Here is a 14914-nt window from a genome sequence, read left to right on the forward strand (position 1 = left end):
TTTGCAGAGGCTTAGATGCAAGGTAATCACAGAGGTAAAAAGTGTATTTATATAACTCTGTTGGTTATGCAAAACTAGGGAATGGGTAATAAAGGGATTATCTATCTCTTCAAACAATAAAAATTCTGGTGTAGACTGTCCCTTTAATGTTAACATTTAGATGCAGATGTAAATTATTTTATTAAAAGCTCTATGTACATATTTTATTTAATGAATATATTCCACTTCCCTACTAGCATTTTGTAATATATGTTGAACTGTTTTTTTTTAAGCTGCAGAAACAATGGAGGAGGAAGGAGAAACAAATGAAGATATAATGGAATATGAATCTCCAGAACAATTGGGAGAACAACTGGTAACACTGTCGTTGTTGCCAGACTCAAGGTGGAGAAATCTCCTTAACCTCGATATCATTAAGGTATTCAAGTATTTTATGTTAAGCTATATTAAAGTAATACAAACTTGTATACATTAATATGGACAGAAATTACCTCTCTCTCCCCCCCCCCCCCCCCTTTTTTTTTTTTTTTATTTTTTTTTTTTTTATTTAAATCTAAAAGGTGCTTCCTCCCGGACTCCTCCTTTGTCTATCACAGGGCAAGTCAAGACTATGCCCCATCACCTCTATTTCATACCTTGGACTAGGGGGTTCAGCATGAAGGCGCCCAGGTGTTTGCATTTTTAATGAATCACATTCATGAGCAACCTAGCTTAGTTTGGGGTTATGCTCTTTCTATGTAAACTTGTTTAATGGCTGCTCTGCACACCTCTTAATAAGCTTACATTGATTTGAGTGCCTCCATATTGAATTGGCCAGGGGTCATGTAGGACATTATTTACAGGTATAGCCAGAGAGAGACATTGCTTTTCACATTTAAGTGGCATTGTGGCACCCTAATTCATGCTGTGCTTAGGCTCCACTCACATGGCCTGCCCGGTTGATTGATGCCTACGTGAAAATCTGCCACCAAAAATTTAAAGGAAAGTAGCTTCTTAATTATTTTGGTACATTTACTAGTTTTATTCCTGCTGCTCTTTAACCATGAGCCCAGAACGCTTCTATATATCAGGCCACCATATTTCATTCTATTTGGCTAGGTTTTCAGTGGTCAAAACTAATAATTGTTTGAAATATGATTTCTAATTCAATAAACAAACATGCCAGAGGCACATAAGGCCATTACATTTATTTATTTTTAACAACACAATGAGTCCACGGATTTCATCCTTGTGGGATTTCACCTCCTGGTCAGCAGGAGGAGGCAAAGAGCACCACAGCAGAGCTGCCATATATAGCTCCTCCCTTCCCTCCCACTCCAGTCATTCTCTTTGCCTACGTTAGTAATAGGAAGAGGTAAAGTGAGGTGTTAGAATTAGATTCTTCAATCAAGAATTTTTTATTTTTAAAGTAGTACAAGATTGTGCTGCTTTGTTCTGGGGTGTAGCCTAGTCGATATCAGTCTCTACAGTAGAGCTTTTGGTGGCTTTAGAGCAGTAGGAACTGGTGGGACATAATTTTCACTGCGCCTCCTATACATTTATGCTGCCCTTATCCAGATAGCCTAAGCGCATGTAACTCAGGCTTATCTTATTCCACAGGGCTATGGGAGGGAGAGGACCTCTTAAACCTGCTGGACTGTCCTGCTGTCGGACAGCATTCAAGGTAAGTGCTAATTTTGTTTATTCTAGGCAAGACATAGACTCAGGAGTGGGCACTTTATCTTTATTGGAATTTGCATAAGGATGCTGGGATACGTTTTTTTATTGACAGCTCTTATGTTGGGACATTACTCCCCTCTTAGATATGGAGGGGTTTTTATTGTTGGCAGCTACGGGTACAGGCACTGGGGCTGGGAGATTGCTCTATTTTACTGTAATGGTGGTTCCGATATTAACTTCAGAGTCCCAGTCGGGTAGTGTATTTTGTGTATGCCCACGATGGGCGGGGCTTCAGTTTCGTGCGCTGCTGTTATTTCACTGCACAGTTCTTAGCCGACAGGAGTGGACGTCTGCGCTCTGTAGCTCTACAACCGGATTGTTATCTTACTAATTATGCAGGCGGTTGTAGCGCTCTTGTTCCCCTGAGCTTCCGGATCGCTTTAGGAATAGAGTCAGTGAGACCAGGAAAGGGGTTCGTTTGGCAGGTAGGCACCTCAGCAGAGTTGCTGAGGTGTGGAAGTGTCTGAATGTAGATTGGTGTAACTTCTGGGATACGTTCTTTAACGCAGTAAACGAGTTGCGGTTTTATTATTTAAAGGCACAGTATCGTTTTCCTTTTGTTAGTTTTCTGGCATCAAATTTTATAGGATAATTTTGATTATCTTTTCCTTTGCGCACATTTTTCTTTTAGGAGATTAAAAGTTTATTTTGTAACTTTTTAAAGTGACAGTATCATCTATAAAAAAAAAAGTTTTTTATTTTTCATTGTCTCTTATTGTGATTTGGGATGGACATAGGAGCTGTGCAAAATGTTACTTGCTCCATGTGTTTGGATGCCAATATGGAACCACCAATTCCTTTCTGTCCCTCATGTATTAAGAGGGCTTTACATTATAAAGAAAATATTTTTCATGAGCAAAATATTTCTAAGGCGGATGCTTCTCAGGAGTCTAATGCTGAGATTCAGAGTATGCCGCAGCTTTCTCCCCAAGCGTCCTAAGATTTAACGCCCACACAAGCAGTGTCCTGTACTTCTACTCCAGTGATTGCTGGAATTACTTAATTACTTTAAAAGACATAGCTACATATATGCATAAAAGTAACTTTCTATATATCTAGCTATTATAAGGAAATTAATGCTAAATAAAGGCTATATAGCTATATTAAATGTATCATCATAGCTATGGGGTCGTTGTGGCATAGTGCTTAAGTCTAATGCCTCTTAACCCAAAGGTTGTGAGTTCAAACCCGGCCTCAACTGCTGAAAAAACTTTTTCTGTATATGATTTTTCTATATGTATCTTTAATAGATGTTAGAAGTTGGCGTTGTAAATGACTAAAAATGAGTACCTTCTTTTAAGTTGAATTTGCAATTCAACACTAGCTGTGTCTTTCTATAAAATGCTATATAAAGACCCTTATAGGATTAAGATTAACCTATGTAAGTTAATAGAAAAAAATTTTCCAAGCTGTCAAGCCGATTGAGGCTAAATCCTATTGTATACATTTGATTGGAGTAAATGTTTGAGGGCGTATACCTGTACACAGGTAAAAAGGCTACAGGTGTAGAGGTTCAGGTATGGTCTATGATTAAGGCGGTCAGGATCCGCCGAAACATGTAAGACTGAAACTGAACCTCACATCAGCTCCTATGGTTTTAAGTGTGTGTCTCTGAAGTTTTTTGCAACAACTGTTTGTGAAAGAAAATTGCTACAATAAATTCACAGTGTTTTGGAAGTATTGGATGGATCCGCCTCTTCTTTTCTACTATAGCTACATATATGTCTTCCACAATTTCTGATGCGTTGTCTGCTTTTCCTATGCTACAGGGCAAGCGTAAGAGGAAGGACAACCACATAGTAAATGAGGTTTCTGATACTATGGTGCCAATCTTGGAGGTACCCTCCCAGGGAGCTGAGTTGGAGGGTATGGAGGTTCTATCAGAAGGGGAAGTTTCAGACTCTGAAGGTTCAATACCTTTGACTGATTCAGAGGTTGTTTCTTTCAGGTTCAAACTAGAACACCTCCGTCTGTTGCTCAGGGAGGTTTTAGTTACTTTAGATGACTGCGATTCTTCAGTAGTGGTTGCTCCTGCGAAGTCGAGCAAGTTGGACAGATATTTTGAAGTTCCCTCTTACTCAGACGTTTTTTCCAGTACCAAATCGGACTTCAGAGATTATTTCCAAGGAATGGGAGAGACCAGGTATTCCCTTTTCTCCATCTCCTATTTTCAAGAAAATGTTTCCTATAGCGGACGCTGTCAGGGAAACTTGGCAGACGGTGCCTAAGGTGGAAGGAGCTATTTCCACTCTAGCCAAGCGAACTACTATTCCCATTGAGTAAAGTTTGTGCTTTTAAAGATCCCATGGACAAGAAGTTGGTGGGTCTACTTAAAAAGATTTATGTTCACCAGGGTCTGCTATTGCAGCCGGCTGTGTGCATTGCTACGGTCACTAGTGCAGCAGCTTATTTGTTTGATGCTCTGTCTGAATCTCTCAGAACTGAAACCACTTTAGAGGAGATCCAAGATAGGATTAAAGCTCTGAAGTTGGCCAATGCCTTTATTACAGATGCTTCTCTGCAAATTACTAAATTAGCAGCTAAAAGTTCAGGGTTTTCTATTCTAGCCCGCAGAGCTTTATGGTTAAAACCTTGGTCTGCGGACGTGTCATCCAAGTCTAAGCTTCTAGCTATTCCTTACAAAGGAAATACCTTTTTTGGACCTGGCCTGAAGGAGATTATTTCTGACATCACGGGTGGTAAGGGTCATCTGCTTCCTCAGGATAAGAGTAATAAACAAAAAGGACGACAAAGTAATTTTCGTTCCTTTCGTAATTTCAAGGGAAATTCTTTCTCTTCCTCCTCTAAACAAGAAGGAAACTATTCGCAATCTAAGTCTACTTGGAGACCCAACCAGCCTAGGAACAAGGGTAAACAGTCCAAGAAGCCTGCTGCTGACTCCAAAACTGCATGAAGGGCATGCCCCTGATCTGGTGGGGGACAGACTTTCTTTCTTCGTTCAGGCTTGGGTGCGAGACGTTCAGGATCCCTGGGCTACAGAGATAGTATCCCAGGGATACAAACTGGAGTTCAAGAATTTTCCTCCCAGAGGAAGATTTCTTTTTTCAAGATTATGTGCAAACCAGATAAATAAGAGGCATTCTTACATTGTGTAAAAGACCTCTCCTCCCTGGGAGTAATTGTTCCCGTTCCAGCACAGGAACAGGGGCAGGGGTTTTATTCAAATCTGTAGTTCCCAAAAAAGAGGGAACCTTCAGACCTATATTAGATCTCAAGAGTCTAAACATATTTCTCAGAGTTCCATCATTCAAGAAGGAAATTATTCAGATCATTCTTCCATTAATCCAGGAGGGTTCAATTATGACGACAGTGGATTTTAAGGATGCATACCTTCATGTGCCTATCCACAGAGATCATCACAAGTTCCTAAGGTTTGCTTTTCTGGACCAGCACTTTCAGTTTGTGACTCTTCCTTTCGGGCTGGCCACGGCACCCAGAATTTGCACAAAGGTTATGGGGTCTTTGCTGGCCGTTCTAAAGCCACGGGGTATTGCGGTGGCGCCTTATCTGTACAATATTCTGATTCAGGTGCCATCTTGTCAACAAGCAGGGTCCCATACCGACATTGTCCTTCCTGAGGACTCACGGGTGCAAAGTAAATCTGGAAGAGAGTTCTTTAATCCTGAAAGCAAGGGTGACTTTCTTGGGAACTGTAATCAATTCTATATCCATGAGGATTTTTCTGACAGAGGTCAGGATCAAAGATTCTAGATACCTGTTGAATCCTTCAGTCCAATCCTCTGCCGTCAGTGGCCCAGTCCATGGAATAAATCGGACTGATGGTGGCGGCAATGGACATCATCCTGTTTGCTCGGTTTCACCTCAGACCTTGGCAGTTAAACATGCTCAGGCTGTGGAATGGAGATTATGCAGATTTGTCTCCTCGAATAACCCTGAAGCAGGAGACAAGGGATTCATTTCAATGGTGTTTGTCTCTGGATCATCTATCCCAGGGAACATGCTTTTGCAGACAATCTTGGGTGATTGTGACAACAGATGCCAGCCTTCTAGGGTGGGGGGCGGCTGTCTGGGGTACTCTAAAAGCTCAGGGAGTGTGGACTTCAGCGGAGTCTGTTAGAGCGATCTTCAATTCTCTTCTGGCCTGGCCTCAGTTGGCTTCGGCTCAGTTCATCAGATTCCAGACGGACAACATAACGACAGTGGCCTACATCAATCAAGGAGGAACGAGGAGTTCCTTAGCAATGACCGAGGTAGCCAAGATAATCCGGTGGGCGGAGGCCCATTCTTGTCATCTGTCAGCGATCCATATCCCAGGGGTAGACAATTGGGAGGCGGGCTTTCTGAGCAGGCAGACTTTTCATCCGGGAGAGTGGGAACTCCATCCGGAAGTGTTCTCTAACCTGATTCTCAAATGGGGTCGGCCAGAGTTGGATCTCATGGCATCTTGTCAGAATGCCAAGCTCCCGAGATACGGGTCGAGGTCCAGGGATCCCCAGGCAGAACTGATAGATACTCTGGCGGTCCCTTGGTCCTTCAATCTTTTTCGCTTCTTCCTCGAGTCATTGCCAGAATCAAACAGGAGAGGGCATCAGTGATCCTCATTGCTCCTGCGTGGCCTTGCAGGATTTGGTATGCAGATCTGGTGGACATGTCATCCCTGCCACCTTGGAGACTTCCGTTGAGGAAGGACCTTCTCATTCAAGGGCCCTTCCTTCACCCAAATCTAGTTTCTCTGAAGCTGACTGCTTGGAGATTGAACTCTTAATCCTATCCAAGCGGGCGTTTTCTGATCCAGTTGTATAGTAACACACAGATAAGCCAAATGCTTACAAGTCACAAACCTGTTTATTCATAGCACAGTTTCTAGACAAACCAAGAAAGGAACCATACAATCTGAAACCAAGATTTTGTACCAAAGTTACATGTACCAGTATGCAGTACAAGCTTTTTAGTTATCTAGGAAAACATATAAGTTAAAACAAACCTTATAGTTACTAAATTGAATTTCAGTAACCAATATTTTTTTTTATCTTTTGAAGAGCACCCTTATACGTCTTCTATAACCATTCTTATATAGTCTTTTATTCATTAAGGGAACTTTACTTTGGTTTCTACTTCTCTATGAAGAGTTTCTATATATTGTTTAGACTTCATCAAAAACTTTTTGACTCTATAATTATCCCTCTTAGTTGTCTGCCTGTTCAGCTTTTGGGTATGCAAAAAAATAATAATTGAGAGGGGGGGGGGGGGTATTTGTTATCAACCTAAAAAATAATTTTCCTTTCTAAGATAGTGAGTCCACGGCTTCATTCCTTACTGTTGGGAAATACAACACCTGGCCACCAGGAGGAGGCAAATACACCCCAGCCAAAGTCTTAAATATCCCTCCCACTTACTCATTACCCCAGTCATTCTTTGCCTTTCGTCACGTTAGGAGGTGGCAGAGAAGTTGCAGAAGATTCGGAGAGTCCTGAAAAAGGGTATCTGCCCTTCGAGATAGGACTGGAGTTTTAAGTAGTCATGTCAACCTCTCAGTGACAGTATTGATGAAAGTTACAGGCTGGAGATGCAGGGAAAGTTTTTCTACGAAACCATCCAGACTACTGCTAACGGCTCCTAAGCAATCAGTGTTGACGAGTCTCACTGCCTGCGTTCTTTCACTCAAGTCCATGTCAGGAGCGCTGCTATAAGACTTGTCACACTTGAGAGGCTGTGTTCTGTTCCACAGCATAGATCCTGGAGGTAAGATAGTTTCAATTTTTACACATAAAATGCTATAACAGGGCCACAGTGTGGCTCCTTTATACCTTGATAGGATCCAGGATTAATATCCCCTGAAGGGGGTTTATTGAACAGTTGGAGTTAATTAATCGGTGTATTAATTATTTACATGCTGCTTTGTGTGATTTTTTTTTTCTTGGGATGATAGATTGTGTTTTTGGCTGGAACAAACAAGTTTCACTTTCCTTTTTGAAAGTGTTGCACAGCTCCTATTACTTGCTGTACTTGTAATAACAGTGGAAGTACTGTCTTACACTCCATGTGACCGTGTGTGTGGACTAAGTTCATTTCCTCCATTCTGGCTGAGACTTGAACCTGAGGAGAGCGTTTCCTTTGTTAACTGTCTGGGTCTAGGAGGTGGTGAGTGCAGTTTTCTATAATAAAAACGTTTTTGTGTCCTTGTTATGGGTATAACCTGAGATATGGAGGACTCTGACATGTTAGAAGGTACTCTTTCTGTACTAAATCATACCTGTTTATATTGTGAGGTGGCCATGGTTTTCCCGCCAACTCAATTATGTTTCACATGCCTTAACACCGTTATAAAGTCTAAGAAGGGAGACAAGCCTTCTAAGGCTCTTAGTCCCTCTGAGCCATCTACCTCTCAGGACTCGGCATCCTGTGAGATTACTACCCTTGCCACATTATCCACTCCATATGCAGTTCCCCGTAGCACATCTAATCCTCCGTCCGGAGGGGGCCTTCTTCCTGCCCTCGCATTACCTCGCTTAAACATAGCTCTACTGACCCGGAGTCATCTAAATATATATCGGATTTAGCTATTATGTCCCAGTTATCCGATGATGCATTTACCTCTGTAGCTTCAGAGGGTGAACTTTCTGGGTCGGAGTGCTTGGCGTCCAAGCGTCCTGCTGCGGAGGAACCATCCTTTAGATTTAAAATTGAGCACTTGCGTTCTTTATAAAAGGAGGCCGCGCTGCCTGAAGAACCTATGATACCTAAGTTAGACAGAGTTTACGAAGACAGGAAAGTTCCTTTGACGGTTAAGATGGCGGACATTATTAAGAACAAATGGGAAAGAATTGTTTCTTCCTTTTCCCCCTCATCTACTTTTAAAAAGTTGTTCCCGGTCACGGACTCTCAACTGGATTTGTGGGGCTCCATTCTTAAGGTGGATGGTGCTATCTCTACGCTTGCTAAACGTACCTCTTGAGGATAGTTCTTCGTTCAGAGAGCCTATGGATAAGAAAATGGAAACCTTTCTGAGAAAGATGTTTCAACACACAGGATTTTTGTTTCAACCGGCGGCTGCAGTTGCCAAGGTTGCCGGAGCGGCTACCTACTGGTGCCACTCTTTGTCGGAACTCATTGATGTGGAGTCTCCCCTCAAGAATATTTAAGACAGAGTTAAAGCTCTGAGAATTGCTAATTCTTATCTGTGATGTGAAAATGCAAATTATTTGCCTAAATGCAAAGCCCTCTGGCTTTGCGGTCCTAGCCTGCCAGGTGCTCTGGTTCAAGTCTTGGTCTGCGGATATGACTTCTAAGTCCAGACTCCTTTCTCTTCCCTTCAAGGGAAAGATTTTATTTGATCCAGGCCTGGACTCCATTATTTCTACGGTTACCGGAGGCAAGGGTGCCTTCCTACCGCAAGATAAGAACAAGTCTAAGGGACGCAATCTTCTAATTTTTAATCCTTTTGTTCTGACAAATTCCAGCGAAAACAATCATCCTCTAAGCCCGAGCAACCCAAGAGTACTTGGAAGCCGGCTTAGTTCTGGAATAAATTTAAGCAGAATAAGAAGCAAGCAGAAAACAAATCAGCATGAAGAGGCGGCCCCCGATCCGGGATCGTTTCGTATAGGGGGCATACTGTCTTTTTTCAGATTCCTGGTTCAAGGACGTACAAGATCCATGGGTCCTGGAGGTGCATCTCAGAGATACAAGATAGGCTTCAAATCTCATCTGGCAAGGAGCAGATTCCTTCTCTTGAATCTTTCTACCAGACCAGAAAACAGGGATGCCTTTCTAGGTTGCGAGCTGTTGTCCCGGTGCCTATCAAAGAAAAAGGTTTGGGGTTTTATTCAAACCTGTTCGTGGGTCGAGGGATCCCCAAGCAGATCTAATAGATGCACTAGCAGTGCCCTGGAGGTTCAAACTCATATATTTTCCCTTCATTACCGCTTCTTCCTCGAGTGGTGGCCCTCATCAAGCAGGAGCGGGTATCAGTAATCCTGATTGCTCCATCGTGGCCGCGAAGGACGTGGTTCATGGATCTAGTGGGGATGTCCTCATCTCTTCCGTGGAAGTTAACTTGTCGCAGAGACCTGCTGATACAAGGTCTATTTGTTCATCAAAATCTAGATTCTCTGAGGCTGACTGCGTGGAGATTGAACGCTTAGTCTTAGCCAAGAGAGAGGTTTCTCTGAGAGTGTCTTTGATACTCTTATTCAAGCTCGTAAACCAGTTACTCTGCGTATCTTGAAAGAAAATACAAAGTCCGGAACTTGCAGTAAAACTTCAATGCTTTAATTATCCTTTAAAAGCGGAATATGTACACAAGACAAACACATGCCCTCAGTGCAAGCTCACGCGTTTCGGCTTAACTGCCGTACTCATAGCTTCCTATCCACCTTCTCACTAAAGGGCTATTTAAGAGAAGTAAAACCATTTGATTGGCTAGGGTTACATGTTTGAAATTAACAGTTTCATTGCTGGCTTACATAGCTATTAGGCTAGAATGGCCTTAATCTTCAGATTTAGCTAAACATATTAACATTAGAAATTTACATGTCACACTAAAACATCAATACATTGGTTGCAACAACTTATTTAGGTTTTTAATATCACAAAAGAACATTCTTCCTCCATTTTTCATATTTACTTTTATACAGAAATTTTCAATTTAAGTTTGAATTGAAATATAAATTAAAGGTGCCATTTTTGGCAATACATGCTTCATTATACATTGCGCACCTTATAACCTTGTTAGTGATACGTAACCAACCTTCCAGCAATTTATCTAACCTAGTATGATATCTTGTCAATACTCTGTAGCATGCTTTATACATGTTGGTATCATATATTATCACAAATAAACAACATGAGTCCTAAATTCTACGAAAATTGACTGTATCTTTAAAGTTTGAAAATAGGTATTTAAAATAGATACAATGAAATTTAGATTAATGTACTCCCATATAATATATGAAATGTCTGGTAAAGCAATACATTACTAATGTATACTGAATTTTAGAGACTCCAAGTCTTCCTTTTCCGTGTCACATAAAAGTAATGTAATTACTTCCAAAAGTTGATGAGGTCATAGGAAGAATTTAACCCCTTTGGATATCTAGTTTGAAGATGAAATATCCAAAAGACCTCACGTTTCCCTAGTGCCTGATCTCTATCCCCTCCTCTTTGATTGGTATTAACCACTTCTATGATGGTCCATTTAAAGCTCTCTGCCTGTTTATTATGGACCAAATTGAAGTGCTGCACCAGGGGGGTAGTCAGGACACCCGTCTTGATATCCGAAAGATGTTCCCTAATTCGTACACGTGTTTCTCTGGATGTCATACCTACGTATTGTAGGTGACAAACTTCACAACCTGCTAGATAGATAGTGTACTTGCTTCTGCAATTCATACACCTATTGTGTCGATATGATTTATTCGTTACCTCACTTTTGAAACCTTCACCTGTAATCACGTGTTCACACGCCTTACAGGAATGATTGCTGTATCGAAACACTCCCTTGAAACGTAGCCAAGAACTTGAATCCCCCATTTGTATTGTTTTGAGCTGTGTAGGTGCCAAGATGTTACCTAAAGAAACTCCTTTTCTATAGGAACATCTACATCCCTTTTTTACTGTATCTTCCAAGGCTGCATCTGCTGCCAATAGTCTGAAATTCTTCTGTACTATATGGCACATTTTATGATACTGAGTACTGTAATCAGTAGTGAAGAAAATTTTCCCTTGATTAGTAGGTTTTCTACATGTTGATTTCTCTAGTAGGGTCCCTCTATCAATGATAGCAACTTCCTGTCTTGTTTTTGCTACTACATGTTGATTATAGCCTCTATTGATAAGGCGATCTGTTAATTGGTGTGCATGCATCTCATAAGCCTGAGAGTTACTGCAATTCCTCTTTAATCTTGAAAACTGTCCTTTTGCGACAGACCTAAATACTTGCTTAGGATGACTGCTCCTGGCGTGGAGAAGCATATTACCTGTGATCGGTTTTCTATAAACCTCGGTTTCAATTCCTATATTTGGTATACCGATCAGGGTTAGGTCCAAAAAATTAATTCTGGACTTAAGTTCAAAAGTGAACTCTAACCCTATATCATTGGTATTAATCCAGGTTACAAATTCCATTGCCATTTCTTCAGTAGCTCCCCACACCAGGAGCAGGTCATCTATGTAACGTTTATAAAAACGTCGAAAGGGGTTCCCACCTCCATAGATGCGGGACAGCTCCCACCAACCCATGTATAGGTTGGCGAAAGAGGGTGCAAACTTTGCACCCATAGCTGTCCCGCACCTCTGGAGGTAGAAAACCGCCTCGAAAGTGAAAAAATTGTGCGTCAATAAAAACCTGAGTATCCTCAGTATATATTGCACATACTCATCCGTATATCCTGTTCTTTGTAAGAAGAATTCAACAGCCTCTAAACCTTTATCATGGGGTATTGAAGTATATAAGGCCCTGACATCGATGGTAAGCCACAAATCCGAGGCCTCCCAGTTCAAATCCTTCATCAGATTTAGTACATGAGTAGTGTCCTGGAGGAAACTAGCTAGACTACTCACCAATGGCTGCAGTATACTGTCCAACCACTGGGAGGTTCTTTCTAGTAGGGACCCAATGCCGCTTACAATGGGTCTACCTGTGACTCCCTCCAAGGACTTGTGAACTTTAGGCAAGTGATTAAAAATTGGCATCACTGGATTTTCCACTAGGAGGAAGTCACAAGTAGACTCATCCAAAATCCCCAATTCCTTGCCATCGTCCAAAATTTGTTCCAGTTCCCTTTTAAACCTGATAGTGGGATCACCACCTAGTTTTTGATAGAATTTCCCAATTGCCTCTCTGCTTCGGCAATAAACTGGGATCTAGACATCACCACAACAGAACCACCCTTATCAGCATTCCTAATTACCAGGTCTTTGTTCTTTTGTAATTTCATCAAAGCCTTTCTTTCCTTAGCATTTAAGTTATGCTGTCCTGAATGGGTGGTCTGGTGTAGTGATGTCAGATCCCTTTCAACCCGTGCCTGAAAGGTTTCCAAGATATTGCCCCTGCACTGGATGGGGTAAAATCTGGATTCCTCTTTAAATTTTGGTGTGTTTGCCAATGCTGGATGTCCTTCCACTGTTCCTTCCTGCCACAGATCATCCAGTATGGAAATATCACATGCTTCAGAAAATGAGGCTACATTATCTGTAGCTGTCCTATTATAATGTTCCACCCCTCTTGGATGTTCAATTTCCTCAATATTTTTATTATAATTTTTTTTTTTAAAGTTAGTCCTCTGATTAGTTTGTTAAGATCTATTAGAGTGTTGAAGAGGTTGAAGCTTTGTGAGGGAACAAAACCCAAACCTAAATTCAACACTCTTAATTCCATTTCCGTGAGTGTTTAATGTGACAAATTTATGACATTATTATTCACTGGTATTTGCTTTTGAATCTCCCTCTTCGAGTTGGGTACCTGTTCTGGCCTGAAAGCCCCTCTGGACCTCCTCTCCCTCGACCCCCTCCTTCCGGTTTGGTATGGGGGAGGGAAAAAACCTGTTCCTAACCTTTCTTCCTGATTCATACTGGGAAGGTCCCTTTGATTTCCTTGAGCATTCTCTGTAGTATATTTGGAGCCTACTATTCTCTGTTGTTTTTTAAGAATGGGCTTAATTTCTTTCGTTATGGTCTTAGGTTTTACCACTTGTTCCCCCTCTACATTAGTTGCCAAAGGAAAAGATCCAACACCTGTCTCTTCCCCACCTGACGCTGAACTCTCATCGTAAGATTCAGCCTCACTTTCAGAGAAAGTCACCTTTTTATTATTAGCAGAATCCTTTTCATTATAATCGGGGTTAAAAACATCCCTAGTATTTTTGTTGCTAGTATTCCTGTGTCCTCTGCCCCTACCTCTGCCTCTAGTCCTATTGTAAGTTCGCCTGCCTTCTGATCTTTCTTTTTTGTTCCATACAAAAATTCGGTTGTTATCATAGTCTGACTGATCCCTCAGGTATTTATTATGTTTAACCTCTATAAGAAGTGTTCTAGTTTCTGCAATTGTTTGCTTCATCATATCATCATATTTTGCAAACTCCTGAGCACTTCTTCTGAGGTTCAGCTCAACCTGTAGTAATTCTATTTGTTGGACTACAGAGTTAAGGGCTTTTGTTTTAAAATGAACCAGTAATAGTATCAAACGAAGGGAGCAATCAGAAAGGATAATGTTCCACTCATTAATAAATTCCACATCATCCGTCTGGAATGTGGGGAATTTATTCACCCTGAGACCCCTAGGGATGATTTTTAATTCATGATACTTGTTTAACGTCATAATATCCCATCTTAACTTATTTTCTTTAATAAGTAAAAACTCTACCTCCTCAAACAATTTTGCAAGAGTAAACTTTGATCTATCAGTGCAAAAAATTTCATCCAAGTCTTGTATACAACTCCCTCTCTCTTGAGTAGAGATCAGGGAAAAAAATTCTCCTTCATCATTCACAGTAACTACCTCCATAGTAACTATTCTTACCCTTATTAACAAGGGAGATATAAAAGATGAATTAACCTATGTAAGGCTTACAAAGTACAGTTATAACAAGGGTTGATTGAATATTTCTCAAAAAATCCATACATATATCCTATTCTGACCTTTTACATTAAACAATTTGTTTTGGGCTCTAAAAGGATATCATATAGCCAATCACAATAGATAATGCATAAAACAGTACGCTGTTATGGAAAATATTAGTTTAACATTGTCTAGAATATATACAGTAGATTTGGAGCAGGCATTTATAAATTTAGGGCAAATAACAAGGCAAAGGGAATTGCAACTTGAAGGCTGGGTACATATTCTGTTATAGTTTACCAGACCTCAAGACCCACAGGTAAAAATGCCTAACAAAAAATTGGGTTTTAATGTGTGTTCAAAATAGTATATAGACAATTCACTCCCTGTAGTGCATTATGAGGACAGAACAGTCAAGTGAAATACTTCTCTACTTGCATATAAATTGATCGTTAATAAAAGGCTGATTGCGTAGACACTTGAAAATTACTATATCAATAAACAGACATTGAGTATTGCATATGATAAATAATATAAAGCAAATAAGGAAATAATAATAATGAGAAGGATTATAACCAAGGATAAATGGCTATCAGATAAGTCCCCCGTTCCCGGGTATCCTATCAGTAGGTATAATTGTTATGAAAGTCCAGATAT

General features: G+C 40.8%; 1 protein-coding gene across 1 annotated transcript in view; it reads left to right on the top strand.

Annotated features, from left to right (window-relative positions):
- The window catches only part of WDR36 (WD repeat domain 36), a 410170-nt gene that overhangs the window by 343829 nt on the left and 51427 nt on the right, over positions 1 to 14914 (top strand). Inside the window, exon 16 of the mRNA XM_053699732.1 lies at positions 273 to 418. Within this exon, the coding sequence (XP_053555707.1) occupies positions 273 to 418 (146 nt within the window). The remainder of the gene's footprint in view (positions 1 to 272; positions 419 to 14914) is intronic.

The sequence above is a fragment of the Bombina bombina genome, chromosome 2 (genome assembly GCF_027579735.1).
Source record: "Bombina bombina isolate aBomBom1 chromosome 2, aBomBom1.pri, whole genome shotgun sequence".
Taxonomy (NCBI): Eukaryota; Metazoa; Chordata; class Amphibia; order Anura; family Bombinatoridae; genus Bombina; species Bombina bombina.